This window comes from Opisthocomus hoazin, chromosome 11 (assembly GCF_030867145.1).
Source record: "Opisthocomus hoazin isolate bOpiHoa1 chromosome 11, bOpiHoa1.hap1, whole genome shotgun sequence".
Classification (NCBI taxonomy): domain Eukaryota; kingdom Metazoa; phylum Chordata; class Aves; order Opisthocomiformes; family Opisthocomidae; genus Opisthocomus; species Opisthocomus hoazin.
The window spans coordinates 11,226,509-11,247,826 of NC_134424.1; the positions used below are offsets into that span (position 1 = coordinate 11,226,509).

Sequence of the window (21,318 nt, forward strand, 5' to 3'; positions counted from 1 at the left end):
TCCCACGGGCCGTGCTCGCTCCCGGCACTGCGTGTGAGGGAGGCGTTCTGCAGCATCTGTGGGCAAGGTACTAGGGCAGACATTGGGCATCTTTTGTCATGGAATTCTTTTAAGGACCCCAGCCCTCTGTATTTTTGTGGTACAGCATCCAACCAGCTCTAACCGTGCAAGGGCTTATGTTAATGGTTCTGTGAATGCTCTTTGTGCAGAAGTTAGGTAGCCAGTTGTCCTGGTTTTAGCTGGTATGATCTTCGTCCCAATAGCTGCTGTGTTTTGGATTTGTTGGTAACACTGATGTTTTCAGTTGTTTCTACGAAATCAAGAACTTTTTTCCACTTTTTCATGTTCAGCTGATGAGCTGGTGTGCAGGAGCTGGGAGGGAGCACAGCCAGGCAGCCAGCCCAAGCCGGCCAACGGAAATATTGCATACCATGGATACCATGCTCGGTTTATGAATGGGGGTTGGCTGGGGGCTAGGAGTCTTTTTTTTTTTTTTTTTTTTTTTTTTTTTTTCAGTCTTCCCTTTTCCATGAGTTTGAATCCTCTCTTGTGTGGGAGTTTGAACTTTTCTGGGAGTTCAGTCTTTTTTGGGAGTTTCGTGAAAGTTGCAAAATCTGCGAGTTCCGGGTTCTGTGATCGCTGCTTGGGGACTGGCTACAAACTGGTCATCAGATGGTGATAAAATTGCATTGTGCATAGTTTGTCTTGCATATTAATTATTATTAGTAGTATTTCCTTTGTTGTCTTATTAAACTGTCTTTATTGCAACCCGTGAGTGTTACCTTTTGTCCATTTCTCCTCCTCACTCTGCTGTGGGAGGAAGGGGAGGAGTAAGTGAACGTCTGTCTAGTGCTTAGTGGCTAGCTGTCGGGTCAAACCACGACACCATTTTTTGGGGAGCTGTTTCTTCTAGAAGACAGCACAGTGTGATGACCCCTTTCTGGTCTAACACCATGCCTGTCTGTTATTTCAAGCTTTAGCTGAATCAGCTTTGGTGTTAGTTTGGTGGGTTTGGAGGGGGGGGGTAGCCCTGGATGCTATCAAGGAGAGGATCTCTGGTGTTCCTGCATGCTACAGTCTTAGGGGTGCAGCCATCTTAGGGATGCAGCTAAGGGAAAAATGTCCTTGTAAACATGAAGGGAGGTCTGAGGGTAAACAAAATGAGGGAGAGATAGTTAGCACAAAAGGTGAAACTCTGTAATTGTTACACGCCTATGGCAGATTGGCTTCTTGGTGTCTCTGATGAAGCTACTCTGGATTTCTCACTTGACCAGTAAGATATTTCACAAACTATATGAATAAACATAGGTGATTTACACTGGTCCAAGTGAAAAGAGCACCTAGAGCAATACAGGATAAGCACTGAATGGTGTTAGCACCTGTGGATAAAGGCTAGAAGCCTCTTGGAGCCATACAAGCAGGAGGATCATTCTCTGAATTCTGGTCGCAGCTGCAATCTGAGCTGGAAGGCTGGGTAACTGCAGCAGTTGTAGTCATACAACACTTCTGCCAGCGAAAGCCCATGTTGCCATAAATATATATAAGATTTCAGTCACTTTGCACTTAAAGGTCAAAGCATGTTAATAATTGAGTGTGGTAGTGGTGGAACATGATCAGGCACCTGTCTCTCTCAACTTATGTCATGACATGAGTTAGTGGCTGGGCTAGCAGCACAACACCAGAGCAACATCTTGCATTGCCTCTGGATCCCTCTCTTTAAATGAAGCTAAACTAACTGTAAACTTTCCAGAAGATGTATAGGGTTTATTTTGCTTCCTTAAATATTTGCTAAGGATAGTATTTACTTCTCTGACTGTGAAAACAGAATTTTATTTGGTTTAATTACAGAAAGCAAGCAAAGCACTTTCTTAATTACAAAGTAAACTTCCAGCTAGAACTGTTAAATTACAATTGAATTTTTATGAAAGTTCAAGTTTCTATGGCCTGCTTGAGGTCACATCTTTGACACAGGGGTAAATTAATCCAGTCATCTGTATGCTAACCAACTCCCGATACATTTTTACATTTGTTCTTGCCTCTGTTTAAGCTCTTTACTTAAGATGCAAAGTCGGTACCTTGGGTCTTATAGGTCAAGGTTAGACATAAATTTTAGACAAAATTTCAACAGGGCAATAAAAGGGTGAGGAGGAAAGATGTTGGTCCAAATTTACTACAAGATGGGAGACATTAGGGTCCAGCAGGACTAGATTTTAACAAGTCTAGAGCTACTGATAGAACTGGTGTTGGGACCAGGCCTCCTGGACATCAAAGGATTTGGAGAGACATTTGTATTAAAAAGTTAATGAGGACAATGAGATTGATACATTATCTCCCTCTAACATCACAGAATTGCAGCCAGATACTTTTTAGCAGCCTTAGCTGACATGCTAACAGTTCATAGTCAGATCCAGATCCCTGCTGCCCTCCAAGGGGATGAAAATCAGCCTTTGGTGACACACAGATAATTGTCTTCTCTAAAAGTACTTCTCTGGAGATCACATTGAGTCCTGCGAGCCAGAGAGAGCAGGTGAAAGTTGAAATTCAAGCATGCTTGAATGATTTTTGTATTTTGGACAGAAATAACTTGTGCATCATAAAAAAATTCACACAATGATGTACAACAAAGCTGCCTTAGATATGTTGCCCAAGAGCCAGGGATTGCCCTTGGCTCTTTGCAGAACACCGAAGGGGACGCGGGCCACCACTGGTACGTCTTGAGGCAGAGCTCACTTCCAACACATGAAATGTAACCGCAGATACAGTGTACCCACAATTTTGTATGCTCAAAGAAGAGTGAAAACACAAGTTTGCTTTACTTTACTTAGACCAGTCATAGACTGATGGTTGCAGATCCTTACCAATGTAGCCCTAGTGCACACCAACTTTCTGTTGGTGTTGAAGTAAGTAACTTTGGGCTGGTGGTTTAAAATGAGGAGGAAGAGGGAATGAGTGACAACATCCTCTAGATCTGGCCGGAACATAGAAATACAACATTGGCAATGAATCAACAAGCAATTGTTTACCCCAGGAATTAATAAATGAAGTGAATGAGGTTGGCAATCACACTGGAGCTAGCTTGAGGTGGTCTGAGTGAAATAAGAGTGAAATAGATTGAACAGAAATGTGTGGTCCACAGCATGAGAGAATATACAAAAGCATTTCAGCCAAAAATCAAGACAAGAGGGATGGAGACCAAATGGCAAAGTGACAGACTGCTGCTGTGGGAGAGCTGTTCTCAATAGGCTTTAGTTAACGCAGGCACTGAACTGCCTTCCTGGCCAAGAGTCCTCCCGTGTTTAATATTAGGCTATGGAAATGAAGCTGAACAATTGAGCACTTTGATTGTATCCTTTTACATAATGCTATGTAATAAATGGCATTTTATTCCTTAGTGCAGCTCCAGCTCAGTGTTAAAACTAATGCAAAGACAATATAGCTCCTACATCACATCCATACATAAAATTACCCACAGTTTGAAGGGCAAAGAAAAAAACAAAGCGCAGAGGCAGTAGGAAATTAATGTAAATAATTAAAATAGTAGTGGAATAGATACAAATATTCTTTATAGGGAAATCCACTGAAAGACATGATTGCCATAATGAAGTGAAGTCAAGCTCTAATGTTTTAAAGTACTCTGCCCACTCTTCAGAGTTAGCTCAGCTCCAAGGAAATCATACCCTACTCTGAATGACTTCCACATACTCATTCATATGAGGTCTTAAATATGAAACTTCTCCAGCGTAAGTCAGGCAGCCTGGAGAACTGGGTTTGAACTTCTGCTCTGCCACAGACCTGCTTTGTGACCTCGCATAAGACGTTTCACATTTTAGTTTTCTTCTTTCTGCAAAATGGGGAGAGTGGTATTATCTTACTTCAGAATAATATTGTGAGGCTTAATTAATAAATAATTGTAATTTACTGCAATTCTAGACTGAGAATGGCTAAGAAAGCATCAAGTACATAACCCAAAACATCCTAAAAAGCTTCACGGCACTGCCCAGCAAGCTTCAAAACACATCAGTTCTAAAAATTTTTTTCCATTTCTTTCAAACAGCAGAACTGCTCATTCAGTCTGATCTTATTTGTAGGAACCAAGACACTATAGTACTGAATTCTTTCTTGCTATGAAATTTAAATATGGATTAGTTAAAGCATCTCTGGTCAAAAGGGATTGTTTTTCCAATAGATTTCATAAAATATTTATAAATGCATTACCTGCTTCAAACAAGCAGTGTTTTTAAGCTGGAAACCAATTCTACCCTGCCTCACACATTGAAATTGCCCCTTACAAGTGAAATCTTAGATGTTTATTCCAACATACAGCTAAGCTATTTTGAGTCCAAACCTGCTACTCACTCACGTGCACAGAAGTTACATCATTTGAACAAAGCTTTCTCAGACCAACGGTAGGAATCTGAATGAGGTCCTTTAGTTCCTGTGCTAGTGCTGTAGCAACCAGGCTGCCCTAATTCAATAGTTTAAACATGACAGTCACTATTAAGTCACTTCTGTCAATATGATGTCAGACATGTTCCTGAACCACTTAAGCAGAAGGACAAAGGTGGGGATCCCCCTGGTGAGGCACAGCAGTGGAATCCACTAGTGGATACCTAGGAAATTTACTCAGTTTGGTACCCTAAAGAAGCAGTAGGGTCTTTGCAAATAACTCTAACTTAGTAAGCAAGGCAAAAGCCAATTGCTATGTGGGCAACCAAAGACTTCTTTACAAAACATTACAACATTTAATAGCAGTTTCTATGTACAAGTTCAACAACTGGTGGCACTGCCAGATGACTGTTTTCCTAACTAGTCAAATTTGAAGTGTGTTTTGACCACTTATCTTTGTGGAAGAAAACTGCTAAAGCACAATGCAGCTATTTGAAACTGAAAATTAAATGTGAGGTGACACAGCATTTGAAGAAATTCTACTCTGATCAGGGTCATCAGAGACTACTTCAATGTTACTATGAAATAAATAGCAGAAAATAGGTATATACTGGCAGAATTTCTTACAGAAAATCAGCCAGATTAGACTGCCATCTCATGGATGTTGACTAACCTGAGATTGTACTAAATTTATGAGGGAAAAAAACCTGCATTGATGCTGTCACATTTGGTAAAACCAGATGGGTTTGTAACATCTTCCTCTTCCTTCCAGTCATTAGTATACAATTGTTATTTATTTTAAGGTTCTTTATTCATGCTGAAGAGATTGAATGGAAGGAAGAAATATACACCCTAATGCCACATGCAACAGCTGAGTTCAGGTCAGTGTCAGCAGCAGCAAAAACAATGAGCTGCTGCTAAGCTTTCTGTGCATTTCAGGTGCATTTCATGTGCATTTCATGACCATCAACAGTGCCATACTATCCTCAAGTTCTAGGTCTGCTAAGAGAAAAAGAAACTCAAAGTTATCATAAAGCTCCAGTCTCTTAACCATTTGGTAAGGATAAAAGACTTGGGTATTTTGTGCCTTTAAAATGGTACCGCTGGTGCTCTTGTGGTGTGTTATTCCTCCTGTGATGTGTTATTCCTGGTCTGCAAATTCCTGTGCAAAAGCCAGCGATAGAGGAGAGATGGAAGTGTGGTGTGATGGAAGCTAGTGTTAACTAGCTGAGGTTAAAACAGAGCTTGGGGACAGCGAATGTGTTCTGCATGTTGCTAAGTTTGCTCAGGCACCTTGAACACACTGCTGTTCACCAGGCTTTGCAAAGCAGCCTGAGACCTGACTGAAGCACGAATAGCATGTTACCTCTGTCTCTTGGCTAGCTGACTACTTCATCCAAATGTTCACTATTTTGACATTATCAATGTAATTTAACTTCAGACAACCTATGAAATTGCCCACTCTAACCCACTTTTCTAGGTCTTATCCTTGTATGAGCTTTTAAAATACAAATGGGGGTATCAGAAATGAAAATATTCTATGTGGCAAAGAAGTGTTATTCTCATTTACTAAGATTCTGAAATAAAAGCTTGTTTGGTAGAGGTTGGTCAGCTTTTATGTATGACGACTCCAATATCACAGTTTTTGGAAAAAAGTATTAAATAAAATAAAGCCATAAATGTAACAGATGATGAAAGTAAAATGCACTTGGAGAATTATGAGATAATTTTCTAAACCAGTAAGAGAGTAATTTCAGGTGTCAAGACTTCTACTTTAGTGAAGTACTTACTCTTAGTCTAACCATCATTATTTATTGATTTCTGCATTGCCTCTCTCCACTCTAATTTGCTTCACAGAATTATGAATTATATACAGACCTCAGAACTGCAGAAGCTACTATGATCATGTGAACGACCACTGTTCACTAGATAATATTCTGCACTTCCTAAAGGCAGGAGATTAAGTAGGTAACAAATTTCCTAAAACAGTTCTGTATCTGGCAGCAGAGGGCCTGCCATTTCAATACCATTTCTTCAGATAACATTGAACTTGTAGTACCTCCAAGCCAGAAGCTAGCCAGGGAGCGACAGAGTAAAGGAAGAGTTCATCTTTTGAAAGAAAGCCATTAATATACCCCAAAGTACAGGTGTAAGTGGCAGAGAGTTAAAATGAAATATGTACTAAACCAAGTTAAGTACTGCCAGAAAACCCCGTAATTTTAATAAAGAGGAAAAAAAAAAAAAAAAGAAGGCAAAAGTACAGCTGTGATGTAGCTTAGGTCTCCAGATTTATTTTGATCTACTTACAGAAACTTATTTTTCCCAGATGTGGGAAAATAATATTCTTGTCGAGAAGGTAATTCCATTTCAGTTCTTTAAATCACGATTCTTGCTTACCTTTTTGGTCAGTTCAAGTCACTTGTCTGTAGTAAGACAGCATATCATCTAAACTTTGGTAAAGTGGTTCCTGATTTTGAGTGTCACTGTTGTCGGTCTGCGCTGAAGACGCCACGTCTTGGGCACTGCAGCCACAGGCCTCCATTCCTGGTGGCACATCCTGAGTGCTGCAGCCACAGGCCTCCATTCCTGGTGGCACATCTTGGGCACTGCAGCCACAGGCCTCCGTTCCCGGCAGCACATCTTGGGCACTGCAGCCACAGGCCTCCGTTCCCGGCGGCACATCTTGGGTGCCGTAGCCACAGGCCTCCGTTCCCGGCGGCACATCTTGGGCACTGCAGCCACAGGCCTCCGTTCCTGGTGGCACATCTTGGGTGCCGTAGCCATAAGCCTGCACTGAAAATGGCATCTCATGAGTGCTGTAGCCATAGGGGTGCATTGGTGGCAGCATGCCTTGAGCGCCATAGCCATAAGTCTGCATTGGAAATGGCATATCATGAGTGCTATAGCCGTAAGCCCGCATTGATGACAGCACATCTGGAGCACCATAGCCGTACGCCTGCATTGATGGTGGCACACCTTGAGCACCATAGCCATAAGCCTGCATTGACGGCGGCACATCCTCATCATCACTGCTGTCATCCTCCGTTGATGACTGCGCGTCTTGAGCGTCACTGTGACAGGCCTCTGTTGCTGCTGACCCATCTTGAACATTGCTGTGGTAGGGCTGCGCTGACGGTGGCACATCTTCAGTGCTGCTGCCGTTGGCCTGCCCTGATGGCATCTGTTGCTTTTGTGCTGTCTCCGTTTCCAGTTTTTCAGAGGAGGTTTCAGGACTGTTCAAATTCTGACTTCTGTAATTATCATCTTTCTTTTGTCCCATGAAGTAATCAGAAGGTGGTGCAAATTCTGGATCTCGCTCATCTCTGAGTTCTTCCTGTTTCTTTGACCATTGTCCAAACATCAATTCTGTTAGAAACAGGGAAAATGGTAGATTGAATACAGATTTCAGGGTATGGAGGTAAGTCAGAAAGGAGTGAAAACAAATTAGTACTAGACTGTTGGCTAAGCTGACAGTGCACTTTCTTTACAGAGCAGGAACAAAAGCATTGAGCATTGAAGATAACCACCAGCCTCTGTGTAACTCATCCTAGTCACTTTAAGATCCTTTAACAATGTGGTCATTGATTATGAAAAATGACTAATTAGTTTGGGGTGAATCAAAATAGAAACCAATCAAAGCATTAAGAGCTTAGTTACTACAATATGGAGATGATGAGATTGTCTCTAGTAGGCACAGGTGAAAACCAGTAACTTCTTTATTTAAACGGCAGCGGCAGATATTCTAGTTACTATGACAGCTGTTGATTTCTGATTAAAAATAGTTCTGAAGTACTGCAATGGAATGACAGCTCAAGATCACCACACTTAAAAAGATATCCCCCAAACCTGCTCTGAAGATGTCCCCCAAACCTACTCTCTAAAACCAGTACAATTCTTTTCAGTATTAATTTTTACCAAGACTTCTGTAAGAAATTAAGTAGAAAATTTTGATATAGGAGGGCTACATGTTTGTCTGATGTAGCAAAGTAGAGCCCCAATCAGAGCAGGAATTCTTTCTTTGCTTTAGTAAAAGTATAAAAAAATATGAAATAGTAAGGAGGAAAGCATCTAAGAGTAAGAAGTTTTGTTTATTCCTTCTTATACTAATTTAGATGCTTGTGTTACATTTGTATTCAGAGAACCACAGTTATTTTACTTCACATTTTAGAGTAAGCTGTCCTCTGCTTTCTGAGTGTAATATTTGTTGTGTAGTGCAGTGCTGCTTGGGTGTCAGTCATACTAGGATTCCTCAGAGGCAGGAAAAAACAGCGTCAGGCAGGACAGATTTAACAGATAGGACATGAAAGTTTTGTTTTTTAATGGAACCACAAAGTTTCCCCTCAGAACGATGTTCATTAGCTGAACACAAAAAGAGAGACTGTGAAAAGTAAACAGAAGCTGGAAATACCAGTATTACACAGAGCAGGAATGCCGCTCTTACGGGAGTACTAAAGGAGGTGAACATTTGTGTGCTTTGCGTATTCCTTGTTTCCTTTTACTTAGAAGTTGGGCATCAGACTACAAGAATGTGCATGAGCTTAGGTAACTGGTGCCAAATGGATTAATGGGTTTGGGAAGGATCTGGAAGACGGCAATCACTTGATGTTGTGACAAGGAAGATGCTTCAAGATGGGACACTGGCACTGAAGTGGTCTTTGCTTGCATCACTTTTCAGTATCGTCCTGTACCTATTTCAGTGTCATGCATCCTGCCATCATGTAGCACAAACTACAGAAAAACATCAAGAAAACTTCACACAGTAAGTCTTACAAACTATTAAATTTGTCATTCTGTCAACCTCTCTGGATCATCCAGAAACAGAATAACTCACATAGAAGAAAAAATTATGGGGACATTATAGCAGGTACTGGCACTAGGGCATGCGTTGTCCATCACTGCACTGGACACTAGATAGTCATCAATACAAAGGGAGAAAGTGTTATATTGTTTCTCAGTCTTACCATACTTTGTCACAAAAGAGAAACTAAGGAGCCGTGTGCACATTGCTTCCAAAAATGTTTCTGAATCTACATTTCCTTACCTTTGCCTTTATCCCACTCTCGGACATAAGGCACGCCAGGCTTTGTATCTCTTCTCTCCTGGATGACCACCTCAACCTTTCTACTGGCAGCAGTAACTCTCGGAGCTTCTGGTTCGTCAGTAACACCTTTCACCTCTATGTTACAGAAAGAGAGAGTAGTTTTTGTTAGTAATGGGACAAAATCTATATGAAATTCATAGGAGGAACAGGAAGCAAGTTATTTACATTTAGAGCTCATACTAGGTATCTAATTTCATTCTAATAATAAAATGAATCTGAGTGGGGGGGCATTTTTTTTTTTTTTTTAATTACTGCATATTAGTTCAGAAAAGATAATGGGTAAGCCAGATAATCAGGAAGCATATCTACCAAGAGACACTTCATTAGCTTTCTAGTTGTATCAAAAAACCTGCTGAAAATCTACTGCCTAATAACCCAAAAGGAATGTGTTCAGCATTATACGGAAGCTAGGAAATTAGGTAAAAATAAGAACATTAGCATGTTATCTCTGTTTCATTTACTGGAGAAAACAATTTGCATTCTTATTCTTCTGAACAAGAGTAACAGTTAGCAGTGGCACATTACTGTTCTTCATTTCCAGGACACTTCACAGTTGATCACTTGCATAGAATTCTGACACAGTGAAATATTAGCTACATTTTGCAGTGGGAGACAGACAGTACAAGTGACTAGTAGTGTCATAAGGGAGACAGCGCAGAGGTGGGATTAGAACTCAAATTCATCATCCTAAATCCTAAACTCAGCTGGATGTCCCATTTACAGACTGCACTGAACCTGTAAGAGCGTATATTATACGATATAAAAATTAATTTGTTACTACTTTTTCTTCTACTTTGTCTTAAAAAAAGAAAAGGCCAGTAAAATTTCAGCAGCTTTAACCTCAACCCGTGTAATTAACCCAATTAATCCCTGGTCTCAGGTGTGAATCAAAAAAAGCCTACAATCTACACATCACATTTCTACCTGCATTATTATGCTATTTCTGGCAGAATTTTGTATCTACACACAATTATATGAACTCTTGCTATCTTAACAGTTATACTAATTGTATATATAGAATGCATAACACCAATATATTGAATGTCCAAACCGAAATCAATTGCAGTATGCCTGTCTGTCGATCAAGTAGAAGATGAAGCAGCATTTAGCTTAAAAAGGCAGCAAATCTTACCTGCATTCTCCAGTTTTTCTGCTTCTTCCTCTAATCCAGCTTCCCTTAACTTCTTAATCTTCCGTGCTCGAAGTTTAGACAGTCTTGCATCTAGAGCTGCCTTCCTTTTTTCTTTTAACTGTTCACGTTTAGTTCTCTGATCAAGTGTCTTAACAGCAAAGAAAAACATGAATTAATCTTCCTTTGTTATTATAATCAACTACGTATCTTCCATCACTAAATAACATTATCAAGTACCATGTTTCAAAAGGGAAAGAGGCCCCATTTTTCTGGAGTCAGCTGCAGGCATCATCTAGTTTACAACTTCTAAAACAACTCAAAGACAGTGACTACCAAAACTAGGATGCCCTCATACCCCCATTTGCTCTTTAAACTCCTACCTGCTCTCTTAGCATATCCAGTGTTGCCCGTTGTTTATGCCTCAGTTCTTTGTCACGAGAAAAGGCAAAGTAACCAACGCCAAGCTGTCTGGCCTCTGAAAAGAAGAGGAAAATCAGTAAATTTAAGTTACATTCAGTTTATAATTTACAGTAACTACAAGCACCACGCACCCTGCTTTCAGGCATTGAATTACTCCCAAGAATATACACTGCCTTAGTTTTAGATGGCTAAAATAGGCTTGTTTTAGATGATGCATGAAGTGAGGCTTCCTGAAGGAGAACACAGGAGGATGTAATGAAATTTGAAAAATACATTTGAGAAAAAATACAATTTGAGGAAAAATAAATCTAGATTTATATACTGGTAATTTGAATGGTTATTGCACATATGGCTTAACACATACCTGAAATTTGCCATAAAGGCACAAGAAGTAACTTTCCCTTGCGTTCTCTAAAACCAATCTCTTTGATTCGTGATATAAAGATAAGTGATACGAAGTACGGAAGTATACCGTTTTCTCGAATGTCCTCATAATGTATGGGTCCCATGGGTTTTCTGAGGGCTTCTTCTTCCTCTCTTTCCCACTGCTGCCTCTGAAGTTCTCTTCTCATATCTTCAGATAACAGAGTATTCCCATCAGGACCTTGTCTAATTAAAAAAAAAAAAAAAGTTAGGGATTACAGAGCAGAACTAATCAGTTTTATAGTATCAAACAGTGAAAGTATGATTGGGTCTGATCCACTACTGCAGTTTTTACAAAACATAGATCATTGTAGGCACCATTTAGTGATGCAGGGTTGATGACTATGGTACACAGGGAAAAGAGAAATACAAAATACCTCTGCAACAAGGTACTAGTAGAACATGTCATCAAAAGACTTAAAGAAAATAATATCCTTTCTCAGAAGCTTTATGATATCATTATCAAATCATAGGAGATGAAATAAATACTTTTATTGGCATCTATTGGGATTCTAGCAATCACAATCAGAAACATTTCACATTTAACATAAGAAAATAAAAGGTATTTGAAATAACAAAAGGTAGCCATTAATTTACCCTAGAAGTCCATGCCAAATATTAATATCCAATATGGGAAACATTTGTGTTTGCCCAAGAGAAGCAGCAGGATCTTTTTCTTTTATTGTCTAGCTAAAGCTGTTTTTGCTGACCAACTGTCATCCACATCAACCAGAGACTGCAATTTCAAAGCACTCATATTCTCCATCTTATGTTGAAATTATAGAGAACACACTAATGAGTTCTTAGTGTGAAAGAATTTTCACTTTAGCAACAGTAAGGGCTCAGCTGATGCACCTTTAGATTATTTTCTGAAAGCAATTCTCAGTGCTGCCATAATAATTTTAACAGAAGAGCAAAACCAAACAAATGAGATCTAACAAATTCACTTGGAATGTCATGATGAATTTGGAATTGCTAAAAGACTATCATCAGTTTCCAGGTTAAACAGAACCAGGAATCACTTCTTTGGCATTTTCTGGAAGGTATAATAAAATACTATTCTATACAAGGACCACAGTTTTAAAAGATGTGCCACATATCTGAGAGATTGCTAAATCAATTTGTTAGAACTTTTCTCTACAAACCATGCTCTGCAAGTGATGTTTTGGATTTAGTGTTTACATTAAAAAGTGGCCCTTAGTAGTGCATTAAAAATCTCATTTGGGCTTTTATTCGATATCTATGGTCTCCATTCTGTTGCAACTGAAAACCATTACATCAGCCATGTGTTTCAAATGGTCAGCTGCGAAGGTGAAAGAAAAGAGAAGCCCTGGAATACTATCTGAATTGATAATAAAAAGTTTTTATAAAATCACAGTCATGCACAATTTCTCTGTAGCTATTCTGTCTATTTTTTGAGGCACAATGTTGTAACCAGCCAAAGTTTGTCCAAAGTAAACCTAGAGAAAGCCGTAGTAGCATCAACAATTCTGGACTGAGAATGTGGTAACAAAGCACACCCTCTCTCCCTTCTCATTAAAAATACATATGTTAAATACTGTACTTCTGTACTGTGTTTAATACATGTACTTCCACTGGAGAAACCACACCTTTTCCCTTGAAGTTCCTGATCCATTTTAAGTAGACTTGGCAAATCCTTCTTCATACAGCGTCTAGATCTGCCCAAGAAATCAACATAATCAACCCTGTAATGAAAGCAAAGGAAATTTGATGCAGAACTATTATTTGCAGATTTACAGAACTCTTAACCAGAACACAGACGCAGTGACACTTTCCAAAGAGTATTCATCACCTCTCAGTCTCTCCATGTGTGACAGTTTCTTCCACCTTTCAATTAAAAGACTCACAGGTTAAGAAAATACATTCTGAACAGGGCATATGACAGTTTTATGAGACAATTATAAGCCGTTTGCCTTGGCAATAGATGGTTTAAAAAAATGTTCAAAAGTTACAATGTCATGTAGGTTTCACACCAAAATAAAACAGAGCCTAGTACTTGCTTCCCATGGTGAAAATAATGATACGGCATTGACTTCTTGCAGATGTGAAATTGCTACAATATATTTAAATTATCAGTCTAAAGCTCTATTAGAATAGGCTGATAGAATTCTTTCAAAGGGCATAACAAAGGCTAACTAAAATGCAAGCAAAATGTTCCTTTGAAGCACATATTGTGCTTCTTATTCAACTCTTCATAGTACTGAACACTTAATTTACACTTGTCGAAAAAGCTGTTAAGAGCTATATTGTCCTGTAATGCTAGAAAGTTCTTTAGCATCAAGCTGCCTCAATTATCCCATTCTAAATAATTAATATTACATCTGAAAAAGTATGATTGGCAATCTAGTACCCAAACCCCAAACTTTTAAAGATCTGTGCTTTTAGTAAGTTAAGTCGTCTACATAATTTCTAAGGATATCTACAACTTAGTATATACTCAGTGCCCTCAGGTTTTTATTGTAATGTAACATCAGTAGAAAAAAGAGTCTGCATTCTCTATAGTAAAGATATAACTATGGCTGCAGAATAATTAACATTAATTACGCTAGCACCCAAATATCCTCATTAGGATAAGGCCTCACTGTGATGGACAATATATTAATAATAACGCATGTCACTGAAGTGAGATGTCAGCAATGATAGAAAAGCACCATGTGAATGGTAAAATGTATCTGTTTAAATTTCTGATACTTATGGTGATGAGAGCACAAAGTAGTTTGAGCTCATCGCTGGATCACTGATAGTTTCATCCTGAGTTTCAGTAAGATGCTGGTAAATGGAGTATCTGCCTTTCCAACCTAGCAGCCTCCTGGTGCTCTGCTGGGTTCATTCTCCCAGTTTATTCTGAAACATTACACTGCAAATCTTATCTCAGCCTAATAAGCTGGAGAACGGGGGTGTCTTTTTTCATATTGGTTACTGCTGTTTTAAACTGATTACCAGAAGTATAATCTCCGTTCCACAAGCATTTTAAAACAAATAGGCAAGGAAAATGTTTAGTCAGACTGGTATCATAATTATTCCTAATGTCTTGGATGAAATATTAGTGGTTACTTGGAATATCACAGAAAATTGTCACAGACTATTTGCTGTGCTGCAGTTAAACAGTGGAAGAAATACTGGAAAATCGTGTTCTTTTCCATTGGGTTTCTCTCCATTAACAGGAGGTCACACAATGAAAACAACTGCTCCTTCTCTAAGTCACACACAGTTAGAGAAGGGAACGTGGATACAATAAAACCGCGAAGTTTTGCTACAGTACAGTTCCATTCAAAACATCAAAGCATCAAATTGTGTCAATACTGCGATCAAAACTCCCATAAACTACGCCAGAGAATAAGAGAGGATATTACAATGTCTCACTGCTAGTACATTTCCTTGACTGTTATTTCTCAAAATCCTGGATGTAGATTCTATTGCAGTGTTACCTACACGGAAACAAAAGTAACATGAAGGACTGACTGTGTTTTAATGAGACATGAAATGAAAGTATATTACCACCTCTTCTTAATGTGCAGTATTAACCAAAAAAAAAAAAAAAAAAAAAAAAAAAGGAGGTGTCACTCCACATACTTTGGAGAATAAAATTATTTTCTCTTGCAATTGTCAAGAACCAGACTAGACAGCCCAATCAGTAGTACCAACCATTCTTCATCTGGGTCCTCGGGCGGTGGTATTTCCACTTCAGGTTGAGTTTCCTCATCATCTGTCTCTCTTTCTGAAGTCTTTCTAGCAGTTTCACTCTGATACAGTTCCTGTACTTCGTGCTGTTTGTCTATGATCTTCTGAGTGAAATCCACTAGGTACAAATCCTCAGTTTCTTCATCTAAGGCAGAAAATCGATTCTTAGAGAACAGCCATGTAAGGAACAGAACTGAGCACAAAATCAATACAAAATAGCCACAATCAGCTTTTCAGCTGCCAGCAATGCCCTTGACCACACTATTGGGGAATACTTAAAGCTCATTTAGTGCCAAACAAACTTGGAGCTATAAATTGGCTCTACAGTGCTAACCTCTATTTCTGAATAGAAGTTTTAGGGTATTTTCAAGCAATTAATTGTTTGCGTACAATACAGAAAAGGTTGCAGTCTTTGCACTAAAATATTCTCTGCTCATTATTTCAGAAGCATAGGGTTTGTTATGCCACAGTTCAAATACTTTTTCAATGCTCAACATTTGGCACGTGGGCAGTAGTTAAGCAGTCACTAGAGTAATTTTTAGAAAAGCAGAGAAAAGTGGTGGGGTCATACCGACAAAGATGGACACTAGTAGAGAAAACACTGGAGATTAATCGCAAGATTTGGATTCTATTTTAGTAAATACTTCTTGCAAGGCAGTGAATGAGCAAGAGAAGAAAGGGACAGATTAGAATTCTCTAACCCTATTAGCTGCATGACTGGCATTCACATATCGACCAGCCAGACTCCCCTCCTGCTCCTCTTCTCTTCATAAGGGTCCAAGAATTAGAATGCAGGACAGAACATCAGCAATGCAATCCAAAGACTGCATAAGGGAGAATACATTAATTTTGTTTTTTAAGATTCTATATTGAAAAAACAGAATATATTCCACACACTTAATGAATGAGTGAAACAAGCCCATAGTGCTTTACTAGGACAGGCTGTCCTTCAAAAAGTAATTTTATTTTCTCTAGTACCTATATTTTTTCTCCCTTTCACAGTAGAATAACCCATATCAATCACTTTGTATAATAACTCAAAAAAAAATTTCCCATGTAAGAAGACAAGCAGTGAATTCATACTGTAGCTGCTGTAAATCACCAGATAGTCAAAAATGCCACCTTTTAGGTTGAACTTTATGAACAATTATATATAGACATACACTCATTTTAGACTAGGTTTGTTCACCTGGGAAGTCGCCTTTTGTCATTTTCTCATACAGCTTTGCTTTCTCTTCTAGTTTCTTCCTGAAAAAGAAAAAAAAAAACATTAACACTGCAATCCCACCAATTCCAAACACAGTTCAAAATGACCAATTTAGCCTTAGATAAATGGAAGAGGAAAGTACCCGGAGTGCTCAAAATGTTTACTAGAAGCTGACTTATCCCTGTTTTTTCTTTTGAACCTTAACTGACTTTTCTGAAGATACACAGATATCCAATTCCAGAGTTTATACTGAAAATGTTAGCGAAGCTACAGCATTAATCTCAAATATAATTTGTCAAGTAGGCAGGAACACGACATAACAAGTATCCCACCTCTAACTTACCTACTACGGTCTGTCAGATAAATACTGGACGCTAGACCATTATTTGCAGGTATGAGATACTGATTTACAGAAAAATAAAAAGAAAAAAAGAAAGTGATAACATGGAGTTACACTTATTCTTAGAAAGTGAAGAGAAAACCTTAGCTAATTTCTGGAATGGTACAAGACAATTTTGAAGAGCTAGGAACTGCTTACTGAAAAACAGAAAATGAATTCTAAATTGCATTTTCAACATATATCTTACTGTACAACTAACCCATTTAGAAGATGAGTCAAATCTTGGAAAAAAGTGAGCTATTTTCTGCCACGTGCAAGAAACACTTTGCTATAGAATTCTAATGTATCACTGCCCTGGCTTTTAATTCTGAAGACAACTTTCAAAAATCCTTAATCTCATATATTTAGACAGCTATGATGATGTGAGGGCAGATATCCCTAGAGCATGAGACTGCAGTTTGTACATTACTCGTAAAGAGTGTACAATTGATGTTGGTCTTACTGGGTGGTCTAATGAGACCTGCTGGTCCAAAACATGCGTAACTTGCTTTATGTGCTCTTCGAAACACTAAAAAACAAGTGCTACAGAGCATTCTTTTCTTACAGAGCCTAAGAGTTACCTTGATTTATCTAATATATGGTCCTCTTCTGTCTTCTGCTCAACATCTTTCTCAGCTCGATTTGCAACTCCTGTGTTTTGTTTGTTCCAGATGCTTGGTTTCTGTGGGGTACAGTTTTACAGCAACAAATAAAGAAGTAAAAAAAAAAACCTGAAATTATAACAATTAAAAAGTATTTCCACTCCATAATGCAAACCTCACAAATCAATCATGAAAGACTTTGTGAATAACATTTTAAACATGTTTGACTTGAGACTGTACCTACTGTGCTGCAGAATGTAGCAGGTGTGTCCTAAAGTTACACAGACTGCAGTACGATATAATAGCAGTCAGACAAAATCTATTCTGGTGAACAAAATAATAAAAACAATCTTGCTGATTACTAAAGTTATAACAAAGCTATGAATTGTTTGTATTCTCTATTGCCTTCATTTTAGATATAAAATGCAATCGGTTTGCCTGTTTACAGTCTAACCCTGTAAATGCTGCACGTTCTTCAAATATGGCAGTAATACTATATTCTATTACTAGAAAGCTAAGATTGAATAGAAAACAATGCGCAGTAAAGAGTGAAAAAAAGAGACAATTGTGTATTCATTATTATACACCACAATACAGAGGAACAGATAGAAGAGCATTTATTAATAAAGTTCAGTGATTCTGGAAGAGTCTCTCCTACTCCATCCTTCAGGGAACCATACAAAACCTTGGAGGAAAAAACCCCAGACATCTTTCCCTATAGTTACAAAAGCTGTGGCTACCTAGGGAATGAAGATTTAGAGATTACTTAGATGGGCATAAGCATGAATTAAGTTTTCTGCTGTGCACAAGAGTTTCAGCTGGAAGTGAGTTGATAAAAATTTAAAGAACATCCTCATCACAGAATCACAGAATGTTCAGGGTTGGAAGGGACCTCTGTGGGTCATCTAGTCCAACCCCCCTGCCGAAGCAGGGTCGCCTACAGCAGGCTGCACAGGACCTTGTCCAGGCGGGTCATGAATATCTCCAGAGAGGGAGACTCCACAACCTCCCTGGGCAGCCTGTTCCAGTGCTCCTTCACCCTCAGAGGGAAGAAGTTCTTCCTCATATTCAGACGGAACTTCCCATGCTTCGATTTGTGCCCGTTGCCCCTTGTCCTGTCGCTGGGCACCACTGAAAAGAGCTTGGCCCCATCCTCCTGACACCCACCCTTGAGATATTTATAAGGTCCCCTCTCAGCCTTCTCTTCTTCAGGCTGAACAAGCCCAGCTGCCTCAGCCTCTCCTCGTAGGAGAGATGCTCCAGTCCCCTCATCGTCCTCGTAGCCCTCCGTTGGACTCTCTCCAGTAGCTCCTCATCTTTCTTGAACTGGGGAAGAGAACCTCCCTCGACCTGCTGGCCACACTCCTCCTAATGCACGCCAGGATCCCATTGGCCTTCTTGGCAACCAGGGCACACTGCTGGCTCATGGTCAACCTGTCATTCACCAGCACTCCCAGGTCCCTCTCCACAGAGCTGCTCTCCAGCAGGTCAGCCCTGAGCCTGTACTGGTGCATGGGGTTGTTCCTCCCCAGGTGCAGGACCCTGCACTTGCCCTTGTTGAACTGCATCAGGTTCCTCTCTGCCCAACTCTCCAGCCTGTCCAGGTCTCACTGAATGCCAGCACAGCCTTCCGGTGTATCCACCACTCCTTCCAGTTCTGTGTCATCAGCAAACCTGCTGAGGGTACACTCTAACTCTTCATCCAGGTCATTGATGAAGAAGTTAAACAAGACTGGGCTCAGTACTGACCCCTGGGGGACACCACTAGTTACTGGCCTCCAACGAGACTCGGCGCCGCTGATGACAACCCTCTGAGTTCGGCCATTCAGCCAGTTCTCAATCCACCTCACCAACGTTGATTTTACATTTGAATAGCAACACAGCTCTGTTTATTTATTTAGACTTGAATGTGAACTTCCTTATTTTAAGGAGAAACAATGACAAAAACAACAATGGAAGAAGATTTCTACCTTATTAGAAGTTTTGGGCTTTGCAAAGATGCCAGCATCTTTCAACAGCTTTTCTTTCTTGAATTCTTCTTGCTTTCGGAAGAGTTCTGCTTTAAGGTCTACCAACTACATCAACAGTAAAAGAAACAAATAAATAACCAAGACATATCACATGCACGTACATCAGTTACTGTAATAAAGTAATAACTCTATTTCTAGTACGACAGTCTGGCGTTTACAGTTATATGAGCATTTGATTGCATTTTTATGTGGAACTTTGAAGCACTAATCTGATTATAAAGATTACTCAAGTTTACAGCAAACAATACACAAAAAACACAAAATGCAAACTATGATTAGGGATTTAGAAAAAAAAAACCCCAAAGATATCCTCTATCCTTTGCTACATAATGGGAATGAGAGACATAATTCCATACAGATTTTAGCAGCATCCCAATGGCAAACAAATAGAGAACGACTAATGAAATGACACTTCTTAATTTGAAAAGGAATCTTCTCATCATTAGATAATGAATAAAATCCTGTCTCAGAAAAGAACTGATAAAAGTTTGCTTTCATAAAATAGATGTTTTATATACTGTTTGTAGAGTTTCAGGTTTTCTTTCTTCTTCTTTTTTTTTAATAAGTACATAAGTAGCATTGCTATCTGTGACCAACACCCATCTCATCTTTCATCAGGAAACACCACCAGCAGGGCGACTGTCTCGAAATTACATCAAAAAGCCTAGTCTGGAAGTGGCCATCACGCCACTTCTCCTCCAAGTCCTGCAGAAGACAGATGTCACAGATGTGCATTAAATCAGGAAAGTGGAAGACTTGGGTATTAACATTTGTCCCAAACACTAAAGCATTTGCTTTTCAGGTCCCTGTAACAATGACGCACAGGGTTGTAAATGAAACCTTCTCCTCCCACTGCTGAGAAGTGATCACCCAGAAACTCAGTGTTAAATCTTTCACGTACAGCAGCAGTTTACACTCATCGTTTATTTGGAAACAGGAAGCGTTTGGCAGCAGCCTCTTGCTAGCAGACTACCGGAGAGCGGGGGGGATCCGCACCTCGCCGGCCCTGAGGCCCGGAGGTTTCATTTCCCAATACCGACCTCGCGCTGATTAGGAAACAAACTCCCGTTTCCCTCTCATGCCCTAATTTTATCGTTACATCAGGAACGGGGGCACATTCAGCCCTGGCTCACTCCGATTTGGAGCGCAGCGCGTTTGCTCGGCCTGGAAGGCCAAGGGGCTCCCCAGACCCCCCCCCAAAACCAGGAGGCAACGTCAGAACGCGTGACGTTACAACACGAACCTTTAAATCAGCGTTTGCTTTAATAAGCGTGTATTTCACCGCGCTGGGGTTAAGGCGAGGGGACACAAAACCCACCCCGGGGTACGGTCAGCCCCGCAGGCGGCTCGCCCCCGGACCCGGCCTGCGCCGACCAGGCCCGCCCGGCAGCCCTCACACCCTTATAAGCCGCGAGGGGAGGCGGAGGGGTTCCTTTTGCTTCTTCCCGGCCGCGGCCAGGTTCGCCCACTCACCGATGAGGCGGCCACGTCCAGCGGCTTCTTCCTCCGGTCCATGTCGGGCCCCGCTCCTCCGGCAACCGCCTGCAGCCGGCCACCTTCTTCCCCGCTTTGCGGCCTTACCGTAAAGCGCAGCGAAAGCGAGGCGCTATTGCGACAGCGCTGGCGAGGGCAGGCGGGCGCTTCCCCGCCGCCATGTTGGGGAGGTCGGGGAGGGTGGGCGGAGGCGGCCGCGGCCCGCTGCGTGCGGCTGCAGGCGTTACCGGCGGGCAAGGGCCGAACTGCTCGGGCCCCCGTTGGAAACGGCCGTGCGCGGCCTGGGGGCTGGAGCTGCCGGCGGGGGTGGTGTGGGGTGCGTTGGGGCTGCTGGGCTGGGGACGACCGCTGTGGCCAGAGATGAAATGGCAGGACTGCAGGCCAGCCCAGAGCTGGGTTTGGGGCTAAATGAAGAAGTACGTGGTTTGAATTTGGTATCGAC

At 40.5% G+C, this 21,318-nt stretch overlaps 1 protein-coding gene across 3 annotated transcripts; it reads right to left on the reverse strand.

Annotated features, from left to right (window-relative positions):
* Positions 1–1,891: 1,891 nt before the first annotated feature.
* Positions 1,892–20,983, reverse strand: CCDC174 (coiled-coil domain containing 174). Of its 3 annotated transcripts, none has more exons than XM_075432898.1 (12): positions 20,856–20,983; positions 19,323–19,427; positions 17,332–17,432; positions 16,354–16,412; positions 15,129–15,309; positions 13,073–13,168; positions 11,512–11,648; positions 11,000–11,094; positions 10,620–10,767; positions 9,428–9,562; positions 6,784–7,752; positions 1,892–2,507 (listed from the first exon to the last, which is right to left on the reverse strand). In XM_075432898.1, exons 1-11 carry the CDS (start codon positions 20,895–20,897, stop codon positions 6,797–6,799), a joined length of 2,055 nt encoding a protein of 684 aa, XP_075289013.1. In that variant the 5' UTR covers positions 20,898–20,983; the 3' UTR covers positions 1,892–2,507; positions 6,784–6,796. The 3 variants fall into 3 exon arrangements, with proteins under 3 accessions (XP_075289013.1, XP_075289011.1, XP_075289010.1); XM_075432896.1 differs by lacking the exon at positions 1,892–2,507 and adding an exon at positions 2,519–3,841; XM_075432895.1 differs by lacking the exon at positions 1,892–2,507 and having other exon boundaries at positions 6,425–7,752.
* Positions 20,984–21,318: the final 335 nt, after the last annotated feature.